The sequence below is a fragment of the Mastomys coucha genome, unplaced genomic scaffold (assembly GCF_008632895.1).
Source record: "Mastomys coucha isolate ucsf_1 unplaced genomic scaffold, UCSF_Mcou_1 pScaffold14, whole genome shotgun sequence".
In the NCBI taxonomy this organism is placed as follows: domain Eukaryota; kingdom Metazoa; phylum Chordata; class Mammalia; order Rodentia; family Muridae; genus Mastomys; species Mastomys coucha.
The window spans coordinates 118,103,955-118,126,321 of NW_022196896.1; the positions used below are offsets into that span (position 1 = coordinate 118,103,955).

At 46.8% G+C, this 22,367-nt stretch overlaps 1 protein-coding gene across 1 annotated transcript in view; it reads right to left on the minus strand.

The window, feature by feature from the left end:
• Positions 1–2,959: 2,959 nt before the first annotated feature.
• Ndufa10 (NADH:ubiquinone oxidoreductase subunit A10) overlaps positions 2,960–22,367 on the minus strand; it is a 36,813-nt gene continuing 17,405 nt past the window's right edge. Inside the window, exons 9-10 of the mRNA XM_031368451.1 lie at positions 16,691–16,799; positions 2,960–3,922 (exon numbers count right to left, since the gene is read on the minus strand). Coding sequence (XP_031224311.1) covers positions 3,854–3,922; positions 16,691–16,799 — 178 coding nt within the window. The 3' untranslated portion in view covers positions 2,960–3,853. The remainder of the gene's footprint in view (positions 3,923–16,690; positions 16,800–22,367) is intronic.

Sequence of the window (22,367 nt, forward strand, 5' to 3'; positions counted from 1 at the left end):
GGTCCTAGGTGGGAGTCCTGTGCTCAGGTACCATGGCTGATAGGGTACCTGTGCTCAGGTACCATGGCTGATAGGGTACCGGCTGATGGGGTACCTTGTTACCTCCCACTAACAATTCTTAAGTGCTCAGATATATGATGTGTGAGCACTAAGGAGGTAGGGGTTATCAGCAGTGACTCCTGGTCCCTCCCAAGGCACAGTGCACAGAGCAGGCAGCAGATCCACATTCGGGTCTCTACAGAAATCACCCGGGACCTCCGAGCAGCTGGGTGTCCAGGGGTATCTAAGAATGCTGAAGCTTCTTTCTTTGTGGCTACAGTTCCTTAAGGAATTACTCCTGACTTATGACAAGAGTGAGAGTTCAGGGCCTGAAGGTTGGCTGTGATGCTGATCAGTAAGGCTTCTCTCCCACCTCAGTGTGGCCTTTAGACTCTTGTCTCTCACAAAGAAGAGTCCTTCTTTCATTACGTGGGTTTCATCAGTAACAGGGTCTGGGGGCAGCCATTTTCTCCAGCCCAGTCACTGAGAAAGTTGGAGCTGAACCAGCCAGTGGATTAACAAATTGACAACATAATGACCCTTGTCAAAACTAACTGTTTTAATGAAGGGCTTGTAGGATGAGGCACTTAAGGGCAGGTGCACACATCTGGCCATACCTTTGCACCTGGGGGCCCCTACCATCTGTGACCACCTGTTTCCTGTATAACCACCTTTGTATCAATTTTCAAGACAGTGCTCTTTCTTCTTTTGGCCAGCTCTTACCCACAAGGAAGCTTTCTCTAGCTCTGCCTCACCCCTCACCTTCCTACTGCTCTGCTGTGCTTTGTGCAACCTGAGTCTCTAAAGGTCAGACTGAAGGATGGAGCCCAGCAGATGCTAGCCATGTGGACTCCCTGTGCCTCCTGCAGGCAAGGGGTGGCCCACGAGCACAGACAGCTTCAATTTGAAGCTGGTCTTGCATTTCCCTGCAGGCTGTGGAGAGGATTGAAGGAAGGGTGCATGCAGGGAGGGGTAGGGATGTCTGAGATGGAGAATCCCCACATTTGGATCTCACCATCTGCTGGGCTGAGCCCCCTGGGATTGTAAGGAGAGAAGCCAGTGGGTGTGTTTCAATCTGGCTCCCAGGTTGGCTCCAAGGTGGCACATTTCATTTCTTGCCATTGACCTGCTGGCTGAGCCCCATTCACACCCCACTGGACTATGCTCCCCCCACCCCCCGGAATGCCCTCGCTCTGGGCCCCATCCATTCACTCTGCCACGAGGCTACTGAGTTTGGTAGTAACACAGGGGCCCTCTGCTTTCAAACTACACAGCATGAAAAAGGGGCACCACCCCTTTCTAGGAAAATGCAGGTGTGAAAGATTTGTTTGACATCCTGTCAGAATACTAAGAAATGTAGTAAAAGCCAACCGCTTATGTACCCATGCGATCCTGCTTTGAAGATCCCTTGCGGTATACCCATACTGGAAATCTCTGGTCCTAGGGTGTCTGGTGAGAATTCCAGAGAGAACAGGACACACCAAAACTCACAGCGTGGGCCTCCTGACAAGAAGTCCAGTGCTATGTAGCTGAAAAGGGTAATTTTCCTCAAATTCTGGTCATAGCCTAATCCTGGGTTTGCCTGCTTTCAGATGAGCCTCCCTCTAAAGAAACCCAACAGGAAGAAAGGACCTGAGGGCTTTGGTCCTGGCACAAGTACTGCCCTCAGGGGCTGGCTTTATATTCGATGAAAAGCCCAGGGTGACTCAGGCTCTTCCTCCCATTCACCCAGCTCCGAGCTGTCTCTTTTCAAAGCCCTTGTAGCCGGGTGCTACAACCCTAACCTTGCTGATCAGCCCCAGGGCAGGCCTGTCTCCTTGGCGCCAGCACATACTGCTCACAGCCAATCCAGAAGTCCTATTTGGTAAACAGAACACAGGATGTTTCCAAGCTATTAGGAGCCAGCCGGCTTTAGAAGAGGGGCCTGTGTAAAGCAAGAGAACATTGTTCATTCCTGTTGCACTGCTCAGCCACATGCTTACAAAGTGAAGCCTGACTGCAGGTCCTTGGGCCTCCTGGTACCCTTCTTCCTGAAGTGGCCACCCAGTCACATGCTGCCCTCACTGAACTGCTTTGCCTGGTGAGTGGCTATTTGCCGTAGCACCATGGCTGTGTGGTTGGTTGCATTTGGCAGCGGTCAGATACCTGGGGAGCATGCCAGCTGCCAACAGGCTGCAGGCTGCGCCTCGCTCTGCTGAAGTGGGAGGAAACCACGAGAGCCTTAAGTCTATGAGGACTTCCTCTGTCAACAGAGAACTCACAGAACCAGTGTTGAGACAGTGCTCCATTCCTGATCCTCAAAGTGTGGAGGCTGCCAATGGTGGGCTATTCAAAGTACATGGTTATACTTCAGCCCTGATCCATGTTCTTAAAGGGCAGTAGGGATTCTGGTGAGACTGACCAGAGTATACCAGCATCCTCTCAGGGGCTTCGCCCTAACACAGAGGAAACACAGGAAATGGGCAGACGGACTCCTGCAGTAACCCTGTGTCACAAGGGTCACACTATACCCAGGGAGTAGAGCCACCAGGTGGACTCTGAGGGACTGAGTCTGTGCTGATGTGCTAGCCACCATGGCTGAGGTCTCTGGCCCAGCACCTACTGCTGGCCATGCTGCACGCCTGCTATGTGGGCCTTTGAGGGCAGTGCCATCCAGCCAGGGACAAGAGGTAGAGCCAAAATAAAAGTGCTTTCCTTCTCTGTGACCCTCTAGGGGCTCACGAGCTATTCAAACCACACAATTCCAGGGCTGGCCCACTTCAGAAGGGGAGGGGGAGAGGCAGCAGGCAGGCAGGAGGCAATAGCCGTAAGGCCAATTTTTCTAAAGATTCAAGTGTTCTCTTCTGTACTGTCTAATATTGACCTGGTCCCCAACCATGTTCTGTGCATGCCTGAATGGAGCTCAGTGCTACTAGGGAACTCAGTGCCAAATTTCATTAAGTTTTAATTAAGTTAAATGTAAGTTACAGGTGCTCGGAGCAGCCACAGCAGGGGTCGCAGTACAAACTCACAGCTTAGGACAGACAACTTAAAGGGACTCCCAAACAGCAATGCAGACTGACGCCAGCTCGTAAGGGCTCCCCCCCCCCACCCCCCCGAGGTCCTGATACAAGTGAACAATAAGATGCCACTGCTCTTTTCATTTGGGACTGGCACCCTCATTTTGGATAACAGCATCTGTACCCATATTCTATGCTCAGCTTGCTCTTCAGAGATAAGAGCGCGAAGGCCCTGAGGGCGGCAGAGAAGTGAGCCTGCTCTAAGACATGGTTCTGCTAGTCTGTGGTCATTCTTCTTTCCCTTTTTGCTCTAATGTGCTGTTAAAAGAGCAAATGCTTGAGAAAAACACTTCAACAGTATGTGAGAGACCCAAAGTGCAGGGGAGGGCTGGGGGCGCAGGGCTGAGCATCCTTACCCACCAGGCACACGTGTGCCATGCACACACAGGAGGAGGGGCTAGAGAGCCGGCTTTATTTCTTCAAGTTGGGAGGGCTCAAGGAAACAGCACTGGGACACGGGGCTTCCAGTGGGAGCTGAGCTTTCAGCAGACCAACGTTGTTTTGTTTTTTCCCCAGATGATTCCAAAACAACACTAGAAGGTTCCAGAACCTTTTCAATGGAAGCTGATTCTTTCAACTCTGACTAGGCATGGGCCAGACTCTTTTTTTTTGGTTGTTGTTAGATTTTTTTTTTTTCTGGCAATTTCTTGATCACTTGCTTTTTTCCTGTTGTCTTGTAAAGCTCTGGATAGAGTATAGAGTTGGGCAGAGCAGACATCTTCATGGCTATGCCACAGCTGGGCAGAGGGGACCGTTCACTTCAGCCAGATCCACTTGTCACCCACTTCGGCATTGTATCCAGGGGCATACTTGCGGCCTGGTAGCTGTTGGGGAAGGCATTAAATACTGTTTAGGGTAAAGACCACTTTTCCAGTCCTCATCCAGTACTAGGGACACCCGAGAACAGGGACATTGTAATGAAGCAGCCTTGCCCACAGATGTCCTGTCCAGGACTAGGACAGAGATCTAGATGGAGACAGACCCTAGCTGGTTTTTCTATTTTGTATGATAAGCAGGAGGGATAATAAACCAGTGGTACCCAGTGATAACTGGTGGAGGAGGCGGGGCCTAGAAAATGCCTGTTCTCAGTCATGACTGCCTGCTTGACTAGTGTGAATGGAGATAGTAGGTTAGCTTTGGGAACCAGGGATGGACTCACTGCTAAGAGATCACAGTCCGACCTCCCTGGCTTCTGTGCCCATCAATATGGACTCATCAGGACTCCTCCTGGTTATCCTGCTATCACCCTACGTCATGGAGATCCTGCAGCTTTGAAACACCAGGATGGCCTTTCCATGCACCCCCACCATATGCAGATGATACAGATTTTGGAATGGGCAAATTCAGTGCCTGAATCTGGGCTTGGTCAGCCCATCAACTCCCTTTTATTCCCACCACCCAAGAGAGCTCTCCAGCACTGCTCTGGCTAGGCCACCTAATGCCACCACTGGCAGGAGGCAGGGTCAGTTTTTTTGCTCTAAGGCCCTTGGGGCCAGCTCACCAGCACAACCAGCTCTACTGCGCTGCCCAGTCAAGGCTCGACTCTCCCAAGTGCTGCAGCCTGTTGAGGGGCTGGCTCACTGGTGCCTTCACCAGCAGGGCCAGCTCCACTGTATGACCCAAGGGAGTTATAGTTTAACTTCCCTTCCCGCCAGTGCTACAGTCAGTGAGGGAGCAGGGTAAGCTCCCCTACTTCCATGACTCCAGGGTCAGCTCTCTCTACTGCTGCAGATGGTGAAGGGCAAAAGGGACCAGGCATAGCCCCCACCCCCACATCACCGCACGGCAGACCCAGCTCTCCTGAGACTACTGACTCACTGCAGAGAACATTTGAAAGTGAAGATGTATGGACAGAGACATACTATAGCCCCATGGTAAGATGTTTTCTGTGCTTTTTGTTGTTTGTTTGTGTGTTTTATTTTTGGGGGAGGCTGCAAGAGTGAAGGGTGGGTATACGAAAGGAGATGAGTGAGACTGGGGTGCATGATGCGAAACTCACAAAGAATCAATAAAAAGTTTTAAGAAAGAAAGTTATTGACTTACTCATGAATTTCCTATACTTATTAGCTGATGGCTCCCACTGGATCACCAATATTCAAAATATTTGAGGAACTAACTTCTTTTTGGTATCTTAGCTAATATTAATTTAGGAACCTAAAATCTTTAAAAGTTTTTCAGGTGATGGCTTATTTTGAAATATATCGATCTGGACCTTCTTGGAGATTTTTTTTTCAGAATTCATTATTGCAACTACTTCAGATCATCTTTGTGAGTTTCAGTAGTTTGTTGTATGGGTAACCATGTATTCAGAGATACGTACTATGGTTTTCTGTTCTCTACTGAGTTTATTTTTTCCCTTTTTAGAAACAAACAAACAAACAAACAAAAACAAAAAATAAAAAATAAAAAAAGAGGCTGTGGTCCCCAAGGCCTTGGTTTGGAAGGAGTGAAAAAAAGGGAGTGTGCATTAACACACCCAGGAAGTGAGGCAGGTAAGAGAGACAGCAAGGGCTGGGGGCACGGAGGATGTGGACAAGGTTAGGCCTTGGGAAGCCACTGAAACACCCAGGCCTGAAGAAACGTTGGCGAGAAACTACTTTGGAAGCAAGGAAGCCATGGAAGAGGCCCCTGGAGCTATCACTGGGCTGAGAGGATGGGGAGCTCAGCCTCCCTAGCCAATGGCACAGACAAGAGCTTAGGTATGCACAGCCATAGAGCTCAGAAAGAACTCCAGACAACGTGAGAGATAGGGACCTGCGTAGCATAGCAGGAAGATGCGCCACACAGCCACAAGAGCTGCCTATCAGTACATTGCCTGAGGGCAGAGGGAGCAGCAAAAAGCTTTCCTCAAGAGAAGGTGGGGAGTCTGGAATGGCCTCAGGCAAGATGCACAGGTCTAGTGTGTGGGAGAAGCCCAGGCCGAACAGCCACTGAAACACAGAACTTCTCCAACTGCTTCCAGATGAAGAGGTCACTTCTCATTTGTTGAACCAATCCCACAATTATGTCTGGTGAACAGAACACACACATCCTTCAGAGGATTATATCTACACTGCCTGTCCTTGCACCCAAGCATCCCCTACCCACTGTGTGCAAGCTGGCTATGCAGCTTCACCAAGGTCTAGTTGGGAGCTTGAGAGGCAGTGGCAACTGTCATCTTGGGCAATCTGAGTGAAGTTACTGAGCTTGTAGTATACCAGTGGCCAGGTGGCCAGCATGTCCAGGGACTTTCAAACCCCAATGTCCTGAATTTTAAACTAGAGCAAGTAAAAACTAGCTGAAGATCACCAACCTGCTGAGCCTCAACAGTATCTCCTAACTGCTTCACAAAAGCCACTCTCTGGAATTCTTAGAGGCATTTAATTAGCCTATAAAGTCCAGTGAGGGGTGCTCTGTCCTCAGGTTCTGGGAGAACGCACAGCACTTGAACGTACATAAAAGCACCCCTACGTTCCCAGTATCTAAGTGTGAGTGTCTGTAGGCTGGAGGCCATGCTGAACCTAAACCAACAATTAGCTCTTTGGGAGGATGCAAAGGAAGCCCAAGATCCAGCTGCCTCTAGGGAGGGCTCCGGGCAGCTGGAAACAGAAGGTGAGGCCACTCTGCTGTACTTCTTCGATGCTACAGGATGGGCAGGTACTTCTGTTTTCATACAGAGTAAGTTACTTGCCTGGAGCACACAACTAGTCCATCCACAGAGTAAGAACCGCCCTCCCCCCCCCCAAGCACAAGAGAGACCTCAGCCTCCCAACTCTGGAGTGGGCCCTGCACCGAGTCCCTAGACAACTCATCTACCCAGCAGTGAGGGTGGGCCTGCGCTGCTGAGCCCTGCTCTTTCCCTTCCCACCTTACAACGCTTCCCCTTGCTATGTGCTTAGGATAAACTCCCAGAAACAGAACTGCTTGCGGAAGCAAAACAGCCTGAAAAGCAGGTGTGGAAAGCCCCCCTCCACGGGTCTAACTTGACAGTGTGGAAGAGCTGGTCTGGATTACTGTGCGGAGGCTTAGGCAAGGGTGTAGACTCAGCACCGTCTCTTCTTTAAAATCTAGCCATGATCTTGGTCTCCCAGGACCTTCACCAGGGTCAGTAAGCTGGCTTCACTTCAGCCCTGGTCTAGTGACTGTCACTGCAAACAAGCATCCCCCTACCGGCTGTGTGCAAGCTGGTTGTGGTGGCTTCACTAAGGTCCCACTGGGAGCTTCAGATGCAGTGGCAACTGTCATCCTGTGTATACCAAGTGAAGCTACAAGCAACATGAAGGAATGGGGTTCTGAGAGTCGTAAAAAGGTGGCCCCCTCTTGCCACAGCCTGCTTGAGTGTATAATTCAGTCTTCAGCGTGGACCCCCACCCCCTATCCCGACCATATACTGGATTTGGGTCAACTTGTAACACAGCAGCCTCCAAGCCCTGGACTCCAGTATTAGGGCCTGAGAACTTTAGACCCGCCGCCGGACTAACTGCCATCAAGTAACAGTAATTTCCCAACTGGAAAGTTGAGACCCATGCCCTATCTGATTCTGAATAAGCCAAAGTATCGAAGGTAGGAACTTGGGGTCAAAGTACAGAAAGAGCTCCAGAATTTGCTGAGGGCCAGTGGTCTTTGGCTGAAGACAATGTCCATGCAAGGTTGGACAAAGAGCCTCCAGGAGCTGTGAGCAGAATGAATCATGGCTATTCACAGAAGACTGTGGGTCAGGTGGGGTCCCACCAGCCCCTCCTCACACACAAGCACAAGAGAGATCTCAGGCCATATTGTACCACCAAACAGGCTATGCTAGAGGCACTGGAAAGCTGGAACTCAGTGCTAGCAGGCTTAATGCTGATGTGCAACTGTGGGACTGCACTGCAGCCAGAAAACTTCTAACACTTGTCTCAGAATAGAACAAAATCTAGCATTCCAAACCATGAAACTCACAATGTATTGCAGCCAGTGATACATTTCCAGACTCGTGCAAGTGGAAAATATGACCCTCAACCAGAGGGAAAATCAGGCTGACTCTGAAATGGTGAAGATGATGAATTAGCGAACAGGGATCTCAAAGCATCTGTTAGGAAAGTGCTTGATATGCTCTGGGAACAAAATAACAGGTGAGAGAAATTAGGGAGAACTGGGACACAGAAAGGACCAGGTAGGAGTTCTGAGTGTAAAAATATGATTCCTGAAGTACCATTCTATTGGCTGGGCGTAGGGGTCGTGTGCATGTGCTATGTGGGGCTGGCTATGAAGGACTAGTCCTTGGGATTCTCTGTGCTGTCCACGGTAGGCCACACCCTCCCTATCAATGCTGGGTGCACAGGAGTAGTGTCAGTCTGCTTTGTGGCCACAGGCTCTTCCCAGAGGCACTCTCTCTAACCTGGATCACATCTCCTGGATCTGTCCTCTTTGCTGCCCGTCAGGCATGCCTCCAGGCCCCCTGCCCCTTCCAGTCTCCCTTTCTCCCAATACTTTCTTGTTGTTGTTTCAACACTCTCGTGTTTTCTGTTTCTTTGAAGAGCCATATGAACATAATGGGATACCAGCACATTTCCTAACAGCATCGAAAAGAGCATGAAGAGCTAAGAGAACCAACTCCAAATAAAGCAGAAAGAAAAAGGCCAGAACAGTTCCAGTGACCCAGGAAAACCTCTATCTAGCACATGGGTAAATAGAGTCTCCAAATCTTCAAAAGCAATGGTTAAACCTTTCCCAAATGCTTTGAACAACACAACTACTACACCAAGCAACTCAGTGAATCTCTGCAGGATACAGAGTCAGCCATAGAGGCACATCACAATGAAACCCCTGAAAGCAAGCAGTAAAGGGGCTGCAGAAATCCTGAAGGTAGCTAGAGATAGAAGGCTACAGGGCACTAAGACCAAAGAATGACTAGACTTCTCACTAGAAACAACCAAGGTACGAGGCACAGAGAACCTGCCACGTGTTGTGAGTTAAGAATGATCAAGCTAGAATTTTGTAGCAATTGAAAATACCTCTCAGATTGAGTTGAAGTAAATACTAATTTTTAGAAAGCCAATCACTGGAATTTGTCACCATCAAACAAATATGTAAAAACTGTTCAGTTAGTCAGGCAAAACCTAGGCCCAAACAAAAGAATGGAGTACTCCCAACATAACAGCTCAGAAAGAAGATGGTGGATCCTTAAATGGCAAATAGTTTATTATATCTTTTCTTCCAATCCACTGCTTCAACACTGCTTCTACAACGGCTTCTAGAAACAGCATTCTAGCCATGGAGGGGACCTCCCTCCTCTCCCCTTTTAAAACTTGCTTCTAATTGGCTTACAAAATAGGAGGCCTTGATTTTTTTTTTTTCATAAAGTTATTGTCTTTGTTAACTCTCTCATCCCATACCCTGTCTTCCTTATTCTGGCTGGAACCAATCCGTGCCCACCATCATCCTTTTCTATGTCCACATCACCTATGCTCTACCAGACACCCTCCCTTATGGAATCACCAATGGCTCCTTTCTAACTCCTGGCTTCTACATTTGCTCCAAGTTAAGAACACAGCTCTAAAGAGTCTAAGCTGGATCCATATATGAGAGAACATGTGGTGTTTGCTTTCTTGGCCCTTGGTCATCTCTGTTTTCTAGTTCTATTCATTTACCTGCAAATTTCATTTTTCCCCCACATCTGAGTACAATTCCATTTAGTATGCATCACATTTTTTTTAAGCCATCCAACTATTGACAAGACATTCAGAAGGCTGATTCCATTTCCTGGTCACTGTGAAAAGAGCAGCAATGAGCACTGAGGGGTCAGGGTCTTTCTCGTAGAATGTAATGTCCTTTGGGTCTGTCCCCAGAGTGGCAGAGCTGGGTCATATGTTAGTCTATGTGTTGCTTTTTGTGGGACCTCCACACTGATTTCTATAGTGTTGTACCAGTCCACACTCCTACCAACAGTGAATAAGAGTTTTCCCTGTAACCTCGACAGCATCTGCTATCATTTGATTTCTGGAGAATAGCCATTCTGGTTGGAGTAAGACAGAATTTCAAAGTGGTTTCAGTTTGCATTTCCCTAATGGTCTAATTATGTTGAATACTTTCTAAAGTATTTATTAGCCATTAATATTTCTTATTTTGAGAATTCTCTATTTTCCAAAGCCCATTTTTAAACTGAACTGTTTTCTTGAAGTTTCTTTCCTTTCTTCTTCTTTTTAGTTCTTTGTACAATCTAAATGTTAGTCAGATGTACAGTTGCCAGATATTTTCTCCCATTCCATAGGCTGCCTAAACAAAAATCCCAGTGCCAAAATCTCTCCTTATAAGCTACTGGTCATGGAGGCCCCAGTATAGATTTCCAGCATTCTTCTTGGTTACCCACTAGAACTAATGATAGGGCATCATGCACCTTGGTTGTAAAATACAGAGAGATCAAGCTGGAACTTGGCCAGTTGCTTCTTCCCTGGTGGATAGCTTTCAGAATGAGAAGGTGCTATACAGACTAAAGGGTGAGAAAAGGCATGAGCTCTTACCAGCTGTGAACCCTACAACTATAAACACAATTTATGAGACAAGATGCGCTTACAAGTACAATAGTAGTAGTACTATTATAGGCAATCTACAACTCTTGGAATAGATTTGAGGCCTGCTCCATAGGAGGTAACACACACACACACACACACACACACACACACACACACACACACACACACCTACTGCTTTGCTCCCTTTTGGCTGGGACACTATAGATCTTAGAAGGAATTGACTACTTTGTCTGACAGGACACAAAACTGCCTTCTAAATACTTAAGACTTATACTCATAGATAAATGCCACTATTGACTCAGAGAAGCTTCTCTGTGAGTTGACTAACAATGAATGCAGAGACTCATGTCTGCTCAAGGTGCTAAGAAGAAGTGATAGCTAAGTGCTCATCCCTCAAAGGATATTTATACACCTCCTCTAAGGCTTAATTAGACAGCATCGTGGAAGAGGGAATTCAAAGAATGTAAAAGTGGGAAGCAAGGCTGAAAAATGCTATCTCAGGGCATAACCGAAAGCATGCTCTCACGGCAACTGTGGTTGCCTGCACTGTGCCTGTACGAGAGTAGGTGTCAGCAGTCGACCATGGATAGCGACCCTACCCAGCCGTGCTGTACTATTGGCTACCGACAGATTCTGGAAGATACCAACTTTAGGTGCATAGCCAATGGTGATAGTTCTGAACCCATGCTCCCATAGTGAGCCCACCACCAGACAAGGCCCCTCTGAAGGCAGCTGCTAACAGATGTCAAAGACTTTGGTAGGGACAAATGCAAAGGCCATGAGTGCAGAGATGGCCTCCAGCTCTCATCGCCAGACCTGTGGCGGTGTTATACAGAATTAAGCAACAAAAGTAGCATGATAAGCATGTGTGTGGACAGAGGCCTGAGCATAGCGGACGTTGAGGGCATTGGGTGCCAGGCTAGAGGGTGGATGTATGATAATGACTCTGGATTGGGAACGACCTCTGGGTGCCTGTGCTTTCAAAGACAATGAGAGTATGAGGTTCTGACTGTGAGTGGACAAACCCTGGGTGGACATGTAGGATGACAAGATGCTTGGGAGGTGGTGAAAAGCAGGAGTTGGGAAGCAGAAAGCAGTGACCACTGTGGGTAAGGCTTTGGGGTGTTATCTGTTTCCACCCCTCCCTCGGCTTCTTAACTATCTCCCTTGCCTCCTCTGCCTGGTTAGACTGCCGCCCCTGGAACTCCCAGGAAATAAGTTATTCTTCCCTGATATTGTTTTTGTCAAATATTTAGCTGCAGCTACAAAAAAAGCAACTACTAGAAAGTCTTCTGAAATGACAGTGACAGTCTAAGCCCCACAGCCCAGTGTGTGCAGTGTGGCCCGGCCAGCTGCTGACCCCTGTCCTAGTCCCCATTCTGTCCTCTGTCTAAGTCTCTTGTGACCCCTCTTCCCACTCCCACTGGCACTCAGCTTTGTCCATCCACTCACATAAACTCTCGTCTTTAGTAACACTCTCTCAGGTTCACCCCATGCAGTCATTAAGAAGCATCCTGAGCTTCCCTCCTTGACCTTCCCAGAGTACCCACGGTGCACAGCTCCTGCACCATCTTATACCCAGCCAGTTTGCTCCCTCTCACTGGCCTCCTTGCTCCTCACGACATGCAGTGTCCTGACATCCTCGTCTGAAGTGCTCGGTGGACCCACTAGCTGGCTGCTGGCACTCCTGTGCTTCCCAGGAGTGGTGTGATGAAGTGCTGGCCCCAAACAGCAATGACAGCAGTGCTTGCCAGTGCAGTGTCAGCAGACCACCAAGTCAGACTTGTCTGAGATCTGAGCACAGCAGCCGGGCCACAGTTCTGCTTCCCAGGAAGTGCCTTTGTGACAGCCAGATTCCCAAGCTGTCAATAGCTGATGGGAAACGGATTGAGGGGCCTCATGCAGTCATCTCTAAATCATCCACAAAGCAATTTCTAGTGGGAAATTTTGTGATAATTGTTGCTGTCTTTAATAGGAAAGAAAACTCTGTTCCTGAGAAGAAAGTCATTTTACTCATTGCCATGCAGCATTTCAAGCTGTCTTTTTAAAATAAAAGCAGCCAGGCAGTGGTGATGCATGCCTTTAATTCTAGCACTTAGGTGGCAGAGGCAGGCAGATTTCTAAGTTCAAGGCCAGCCTGGTCTACAGAGTGAGTTCCAGGACATCCAGGGCTACACAGAAAAACCCTGTCTCAGGGAGAAAAAAAAAAAAGACAAACAAACAAAAACTAACATTCCTCTAAATGGTCACATAGTTCTTACTCAACAAAGAGGTAGCCTGAAGAATAAACAGTACTTCTGAAAGAAATAGACAGAGCAACTCTGCAGAGGAAAGGCTTCAGGCAATCAAGGTTAGGATCCTCACCGGCAAGACTGATTATTCACCCCACCCTTACTACCTCACCAGCCACCAGCGCCCACCTGAGACTGCACTGTGAGTCCTTGCACTGTGACTAAGAACAAGGGGGATGCATGTCACTGCCAGGAGGAGCCTGCAGAGACAGTCTTTGCCATGAAGTCTGGATGGAGTCCTAGCACAGAAGTGACACGCTAAGGAGGTCTAGGTGACAGCTTCAGTTAGCACAGAGTCCATGCCTGAGGAGAGTCAAGAACTTGCATTGACTGTGGAGACCAGCTCAAGGGACAAAGGACTTCATGGACCCCAAGCTAAGTGACGACAAAGGCACGCTGCCTGGCCCCCAGGGGCACAGCCTTAGGAAAGCGCAAGAACACACCAGAAAGCAGACGAAACCAGACCCACAGGAGGCGAAAAGCACTCATCAGGAAAAGCAAGCCGCTCTCTAGAACAGTCAGAAGCCTAAGATACTGAAATATGGATTGGCTGAAAGAAAAATAAGCTGGAAATTCAGAATTTTCTACACTGTGCAATAATCAAAAAACAAAAATAGTCTCCCTTCCTTCCAAGTTTGACCCAAAGCTTCCTACAAGATGAATAGGGTTTCTGACTCCCTAAAAGTGGGTGAGACACTGATAGGATTTGAAGCACACCATGGCAATGGTAGTGGGCCAGAACAGGGCACAGGGCTGCTCACAGGCTCAGCCCTATAGATGCCGACAGGAAGAATGCTGAGAAGGACCCAACAGTAGTCACCTGCAGCCCTGTAGAGGAGGTGGGAACCTGAAACTGCTATGGGTTCATGAATCTCGACATACAGACGAACATACAAATGATTCATACACAGGCGAGATGGTTTCCTTACAGCAGATGCTGAAGACGTAGAAAGGGAGACAAAAAGAACTACAACTAGGAAACCCTCAAAGTGGTTACTACGTAGTTAAGAAAGTCAATGGATGCCAGAACTTTAGTTCTGTAAGAGCACATGTTTGCAGTCTCAACTTCCTCCAACGCTTTGCTTCCTGATTTTGAAGAATGAAAAGGAGAGTCACGCCATACTTAGTCACATGACCAAAGGGCAAGGTAAGCAATTATGGGGCCAATGAGAAAGTATGCTGCCTAGGAAGTTGAAATGAGTTCTTTGGCATTCCCTCCACAAAAACAATAGCCTGAATCTCATCCGGCAAACCAGACTGAGGGAGTCAACAACTAAGTACCTGGGAGTACTTAAGAAGTATCAAGTTCTTAAATCTAATGGCAAGGACTGGAGACAAAGTTGCCAGATGCAGCCTCCCATCCAGCCTGGGGCTCTGGGCTCACTGATGTCCCTCAGTTGGTATGTGGTTGGCAGTGGCATGTAAATCCCCTCTTGAGGAGACTACCAGGTAGAGTGGGGTCTTGTGGCATATGGTCTGTAAGAACCCCATCTTTGAGTGGTATGCCCCAAACCCTATGGTCATTACAGTGCACTGGAAAGCTCAAGAGGCCAGAATTCCCATGTTCACACTGGGTGTGCCCCAGCAGGCCTGTGTTCCCAAGAGCTGCATTCTGATGCACAGGCCTGCACCCTGGAGGCGAGGAGCAGACCACACAATGAGGAAGAACAAGGGTGCTCAGAGAGCTTGACCATACAGGCTGATAGGACGGCAGACATGGCAGTGATCTCAGCTTACATTCTTGATCCTCCTGTGTCTCTCCTCCAAATGCTAGGACTACAGACAATCAGGCCTGGCTTATTCTTGTCATTTTAAAGATTTATTAATTTTTATTTTATATCTATGAGTGTTTTGCCTGCATGTATGTTTGTGTACCATGTGTATGCTTAGTGCCAGTGGAGACACAAGGAGGGCACAGAATCCCCTGTAACCAGAGTTATAAATAGTTGTGAGCCACGTGGAGGCTAAGAACCAAACCCAGGTCCTCCACAACAGTAGGACATGCTCTTAATTGCTGAACCATCTCTTCTGGCCCTCTTATCATTTTAAAAAGTTTGACGTATTTCCCCCAAGTAAATTTAAAAATAAAATAAAAATGCTTTAATTTGTTGCAGTAAAGTATTCTTCCTGGGAACGATCCTAAGCAGAAGTGGAGCCACAAAAAGAGTGAGCCACAGCAGGGTGAGTGTTAGAGCACGTTCCCTCTAGAGTCGGTACTGTCTCCACAGTCCCCATAATGACTTCAGGAGCTTAAATGCATGGAGAATTAAGGCACATTATCACAACAGCTCACAGGAGGAGTTGAGCAAACAGGGCTCAACACAGTCTGTGACTTTATACTGCATGCAACAGGAAAACTTCCAATATTAGACTCAAATATAGCGAAGATGGTCATTTTAATCAGCAGGGTAATCACTACAGTGGTCAACTAGAAATATACTGATGAGCAGTTGGCAAGCAGAGGGACATATGTGAAAGCCAGAAAACAATGTAATCCCCAAAAGGTAAAATAAATAGGACAGGTCAGAGAACACTATGAGACAGCACATGTAAGTTCTTCTTCCAATGGAACTGGATAAACATTTCAAATACTCAGAAAAACTAGAGGTTGTTTGTTTGTTTGTTTGAATACCTCCAGGTAACCACAGAGAGGCTGACCTGAAAGGGAACAGAAAATAAATCCTGGGCAAATACTAGCTGAAGACAGTCTAAGGTGCTGGAGCAACATTCATGAGAAGAAACTTGAAAGCAAGCTCTGTTGATAAGGGTACAGACGGAAATGCCAACGGCACAAAAGGGAAAGTACTAACTGCCTCACCAACCGCACACCTGCTACCAGTGAGGCCAAGGCTGACAGAGGGAGGCAGGCCCAGCAATGCTAGACCCACCTCCTGCAGCTGACAGAGGGAGGCAGGCCCAGCAATGCTAGACCCACCTCCTGCAGCTGACAGAGGTGGACCTGAATGAGGCCACTACTGTGTGGCAGAGGGAAGCAAGGAGTGTGTGGACCTGGAGCAACTGTATCCACTCAGGTAAGATGTCAGACCATGGCTAGGAGACACTTTATGGCTGTGCTCCCAAATGTATATGGTGAATACAATTATTTTCAAAAAGGGCCAAAGAACTTGTATAAAAGAAAATGTTGGGTCCTTCAAGTTAAGGGGGTGGGTCAGGGGAGGGAAGAACAGCTCGCCACACTGAACCCCTTAATCAAAGCTCCAGTAGTCTGCAGCCTCTGCTGCTCAACTGACAGGAGTTCAGGCAGCTGTCTCCAGACGTGGTCGAGTCCAGGCAATGATTTCACTTTCTAATAACCACAGACAGAGAACACTATTCCCATTTCATGCTGCTGCTTGGTACAAGCTACTGGTCTCGTTAGGTCCTGACCCTGGAAGTAACAGCAATGGAGAAGCAAGAGACTTGTGAAGATGTGTATATTAGAGAAAGGCACAAGGAGAGGTAGCTGCTATTTCCATGTCTGCATGAGCTATGCTGTCCTTGCTGCAATGTACCACTTGGCCGGAGGACATTCCGTAGAAATATAAGGCCTCACAAACATAAGCCTTAGAGATACCCTGTGAGGAGTAAGGTGACCTTATATGTAGCTGTGAAGAACTGGAACTATCAGCTACAGAATGGAGGGTATGTGTCCATCAAGACAATGCACCTAGAAAGGACACTGGATCTGGTGCGTGCCTGAGGACTCACTGCTTTATCACTAGAATCGAGGGGACAGCAGCAGATCCATTCTTCACAGAGGTAGCTTAGTGGCCACATGGATCTCTGACTTTGTCCCCATGGTAGGGCTCACCTCTCTGAAGCTGTTGTAGATCCGGCTACCCTGATGAGCTCCAATAGTGATTTCTGGGAGGTAGACCGGGATGGTCGTGTAATTCAGCACATCTGACTTATCCTGAATCCTGAAAAGTAGGATAAACATGGATTACAACAAGCCATCAGAATAAGTACCATTAGGCAAATATTCTTAAGTCTTCACATATCTATATGCACTGGAGAGGTGGCTCAGCAGTTAAGAGCACTGGCTGCTCTTCCAGAGGATCTAGGTTCAATTCCTAGCAACTGCACAGCAGCTCACAACTGTCTATAACTCCAGTTCCAGGGGATCCGTCACCTTCACACAGACATATATGCAGGCAAAACATCAATGCACATAAAAATAAATAAATCTTAAAAAACAAAACTAACCAAACCGACAACAAAATACCATTAACTAAGAACGTTGTTCACAAGCAGGCATGCTCACAGCACCACCACTTTCAAAGCTCTCTGGGCCATGTAACCACTCTGCTGAAACAGCTCCAGAACTGAGGGAGTTCCATGAAACCCTGATGCCTTCAGATAGTGGGCTCTGGACGAAGGATTTGGGAAATGGAAAAATGGAGCCAATGTGTGCTTTACACACACTAGCAGGGAGAGATCTCCCAGTAGCTGGTAGTCCCCATAGTATGCACACTATGCTCTCATTAGAAAGAGATGGAACATCAATGGCAGTGGGGAGGCACTGTGGTGCCCTTCCACAGGAGCTAGCCTATAGAAAGAGAAGTGGCAGTACCACATGGAACCAGCTTCATTTCTAGCACTAATAATACCAACTGTAGGCTTCTCCCCTTGCTTTACCATTTCATTCTGCTGATTCAAGAATGTTTATATAATCGTTATAGATCATTCTTTTCAAAGTTGGGCTCAACATAACCACTATGTTTGAAGAGACAAACTTTTAATTTTTTTTCTTTTTTCTTTTTAAATTAAATCTGGGCTTAGTCATGCAGGCTTGAAATCCATGAATGCTAGAAACCCTAATAGTTGGGAAGCTAAGGCAAAGGAACTACCACAAGTTTGAGTCTAGCCTGGGCTACCTGGTAAGATAAACATCTGAGGGAAAAGGCACTCAAGTTTTTCTTATGCTTCCAGGCTGAAGAAACAAAGCAATCATTTCCAACACACACTCAGCTACACCTAAGTTGCAAAGGCAACGGAGGATGTTTCTTGCCTGCAGTTTCCAAGTATAGATTCTATAACTGTATCTGGCTCCTGATGGTTGGGCCTAGGAAGTATCCAGGCTCACTATATAAATCTGCAGACAGCCAGGTCCCCACAGACCTAGAACAACCTAAGAGGAATGCATGATGCATGGGTCAACAGGTCACGTTTCCACAAGAAAGCACAGGGAGATGAGGACTGTGTCAGGCTGAACTTTGTGGGTAGCAGGAAGATCATGGCCTAGTGTCCTAGCACAAATGTGCCACTCCCACTATGATTCAGTGATTCCGATCCTCTAAGCACAGCTGTTCAGGTAGCCCTGCCTGCCTGTCCCCTGAGTGGGTTTACACTGGTTTAGGTAAATGGCTATACTAGACACCATCAAAGATGAAGACTGCTTTTCTTACCTTTCATATCCTATCCAGTTTTTTTTTTTTTTTTGCCAAGAGAAATGAAAAAGCATTTAAAAACAGTTCAAACGTGCAAACAGTAAAGTCTGTAGGGACACAATAGCTGTGCTCTGTAAGCTGGCTCTGATTAGCTGTTAGATGAAATTCCGCAGAGCCAAAGCCCGTCCTTAGCACTACTTTCGAGTATTCCCTCTCCACAGCTACAAGCAGACAACCTTCTCACACTCTTCATTCTATGCCAGCAGCATACGCACACAGCTCTCTACTGTAACACAGGATTGTTCTGTACCTGCTAGTGTTTAATTCTGTTGAAGTGGTAACAAAATATTTCACTGAAAATGAAGTCAACAAATATCAAAGGGAGGTGTCCTGGAAGTATGTGAAATATAGAACAACAGCGCCATCTATGTTCAATTTGCCAAAATTACAATTTACACATGCCCCAGAAAAAAAACAAGAAGGCTTTAAAAGTACTTCACTCTGAACCTTACTTAAACCTGGAGAAACAACTCTTAGCAGAGCTCACAGGATGAAGAGAGACACAGCACACCTCTAGTAAATATTTGTCAGATAGGCTAAAGATAACATCCTTGATCAGAGATAATGAAAAACTACAGGCACTGGGGAGTTTCTTATACTCAGAACATAAAGCAGCTAAGAAGCTGTGCTTACACAATGAACACTTGGTTCAACGCTGCAGATGGAAAAGTCCAGCTGAGAACAAAGTTCCTGCCACACCACTGTCCAACTATTATGTGATGAAGTATCACAGGCTGGTGAATACCATGGACAGACAGCTTTAACCAGAGCGTTGAAGCAAGACAAGGTAAAAGGGTAGAACAGCAGCTAAGGTTTTATGACTGAATAGTTCTCCAATAGGGGAGAGTCCACTTTTCTCCCACCTTCCATAGCCTGTTTTTACTTCCTCCTGAACTGTAGCTCTGCCTAAAACCACGTAGAACTTGCATCTATCACCACAGCACTAGATCAGTTTGGAAATGAGCTTCCAGCAGCTGCAAGGAGCCTCATGGGTGGAGGTGGGGCTGGAAGGTCGGGGCGGGGGAGGTGCACCGACAAATGTAACTGGAATTAAACAGAAATGTTCTAAAGCAATAATTTGGTCAAGTTCTGGACTAAATAAGTATAATTGGCAAGTGGCATGTTTATAGTAATTGTCTCAGAAAACAGATCATAATTTTCACTCAAGAAATTAAGATCAACACAATTACCATTGAAAACTTATGAAACTGAGAAGAGGACACAACACAGGGAAAGGACAAAGCCACAGTAATGAAATACAAACAATTAATTGGATGTTGTAACTCACAAACTCTGGGAAAATTACAGGACACAGCTCTATATCCTGATAACCATATAACTAAGTAATTACCAAAATTATGATTTCTAAGCACAGGTCAGATCAACACGTGTTTCAGATCACATTTAGAAAATGACATGGTATTATCTGTGGGAGGTCAAACGCCAGAAATACTCCTTAGTCTCAGTGCGTCTCTTTGGGTCTTAGATAGTCTTCTTTCCCCAAATGCTCGCTCATACACTCTGCCCAGTAGTAAGTAACTGATCCTGAAAAGCAAGGATCACAAGACATTTGTGTGACAGATCCACAGCATTAAGAGGAGGCGTTGTGGTGTTAACAAGACAGCGATAACTGTGCAGGCTGTGAAGAAATAAAAGTTTTTTTTAACACTGGGATTCAGAGCACCAGGTGCTAGACCAGGACAGAGGTTGCAGTTTCTGAGCCAATTCAGGAACAGAAATGTCCGTGCTGGGAGGGAGTGCTCTTCATAAAGGGGAAACAGGAACTCTCCTAACTTAAAAACAAGCAAACAAAACACACTGACCTCTGGAGATGCACTGGAAAACAGAGAGCTTAGATAGTAACTGACCAGAAGCAGAGATCCAAAATGAGGCCACCAAAGCAGCATGGCAGAGAGCAACAGGGTCAGGAGAGAAACCACAATGGAGTACATCAGCCTTCAGAGTAGACTTTGGGGAGAAGTGAGGAGTAGCATGAATGGAGGCACCCAGCTCAGTACTCCAGCCTCAGACTAAAGCCCAAGCACACAACAGGGCAGGCAGGGCAAGGCAGGCTCAGAGTGCCGCAGCACCTCCACATCCTGGAGATCTTCCTGACAGGCATCTCACAGCATCTCCACCATCTGGGGTCTCCACTGCAAGCCAGCCTTTACATTCTCAGCTTCATGCAACAGTCTTATACGGACCCCTGTCCTCTTAGGGCCGGCCTTCATGCAGGACTCCCTGCCACATGGTGCCTGGATTCACAGCTCTCTAAAACCATGGGAGAAGAATTCCTGACTCCCCAGTTCTTGCGTATTTCACGCCTTTAGAGCCAATATCATTTAGATGACACTACCAAGTCCAGCAGCAAGCTTGGGATGGCCCCTCTCTGCCACAGTGGTATGTTGAAGCTTTCTGGAGAAACCACTCAAACTTCCTCATTGGTGGAAGCTTAGCCATATGAGGTCTTGTTTCCTGGGCATCTTAGTCCTCCTATGAGGAACAGGTGGACTCTCCTTTAACTAATCTATTTAAACAATTAAAGCCTCTCTTGACAGAGATGCCTTGGCTGTAAACATTAAACTTCCTAATGCCTTTTTTCTCCAAATTATTTATGTTGTTATTTCTTTCTCTTCCATTTGCTCTTTTTTGGTGTAGAACTATATATGGGTTATCAATAATAACCAAACCACAGACTCAATGCTATACTCTCTTGAAATTTCCTGTCAAAGAGATTAGTCTATTTTTAATAGACTTAATTAACTTCAGGCAAATTCTCAGGACAAGGGCAGAAGGCAGTCAGACCTTTGCAAGAGATCCCAGCCTAGTTACTGGTAAAGTCCACTCATGAGCGTGACCCTCAGTGCTACTGACTTTCAAGTTCCGACTAGAAGAGTCCATTACGTTCTGCTTAGAAAATTCAACTACTTTACTAATCCAAAACACTAAAGCCTTCCACATTCCTTAAAACAAAACAAATAAAACATGGTCAAGTTCTTCACAGCAACAGTCCACTCTCTAGTACCCAAACTCCTAGGACAGCAGGGTATAAGGCCATAGAACCAGGAAGCAAAAATGTTGTTACTGGGATAGCAGGGGCAACAGTGAATGGAATCATTCTTACTTCCACACCCTGATACCAAGACTGGCTATAGGGAGCAGCACCATATACTGAATGCTGATTCAAAGCACATACTACTTTCTGGAGACCCTGAAAGTGAGCACCACTATGGGCAGGCAGTATATATGGTTGTACATTTTACTTGGAAGGAGAAATAGCCAGATGTGTGACTGTCTGAATATTGATTTATGGGCTGTAGACAATATTTTGGCTGAAGGTCAGGGCTACAGAAGGAGGCAACTGCTTCCTGCCTCCTTGTCCTCATTCTTGCTGGTAAGTCCATCTATGTTGTTGTTGCAGTATTCATGCACCAATATTAGAACCAACTTCTTCGGGATTCTAATGTATACTTGAGACTCTAGGAATCCTCCAGGCCCTCAGCACCAGATAGGGACTAGAGAGAAATCCAGCCTCATGGACTGAGCACCTGCCACTCCAGTGTGAACTAGCTATTGCTGGATTATCACAACAGCATCCTATAAACTGGTCTAATAAGATACATGTGCACGCACATGTGCACGCACATGCGCGCGTGTGCACACACATGCACACATACACACACACACATACACACACAGCTCTTCCTATTCAAGGGAACTGAGTGTACGACTCCATTTCAAGCAGTTATAGGTATCCCATGGAATCCACAGGAGACCCTGTGGATAACAAACTCTAAGGACATAAAAAGTACAGCCTCCATGTTTCTAGCCACACACTTTCAGTAATCCTCACTGTGGACAGAGCTGTCACACCACAATGCTTAAAGAACACAGAGAAACAAAAGTCTCCACATACTCAGCAGTCACAATATTTAAAAACAAACAACTTGGCTGATGTTGTGGCTAAAGTAGGCTAACTGCACATTCCTTAGAGGACAGTTATAATATACTAAGAGATCATGTCCTGCAGCAGAGTGG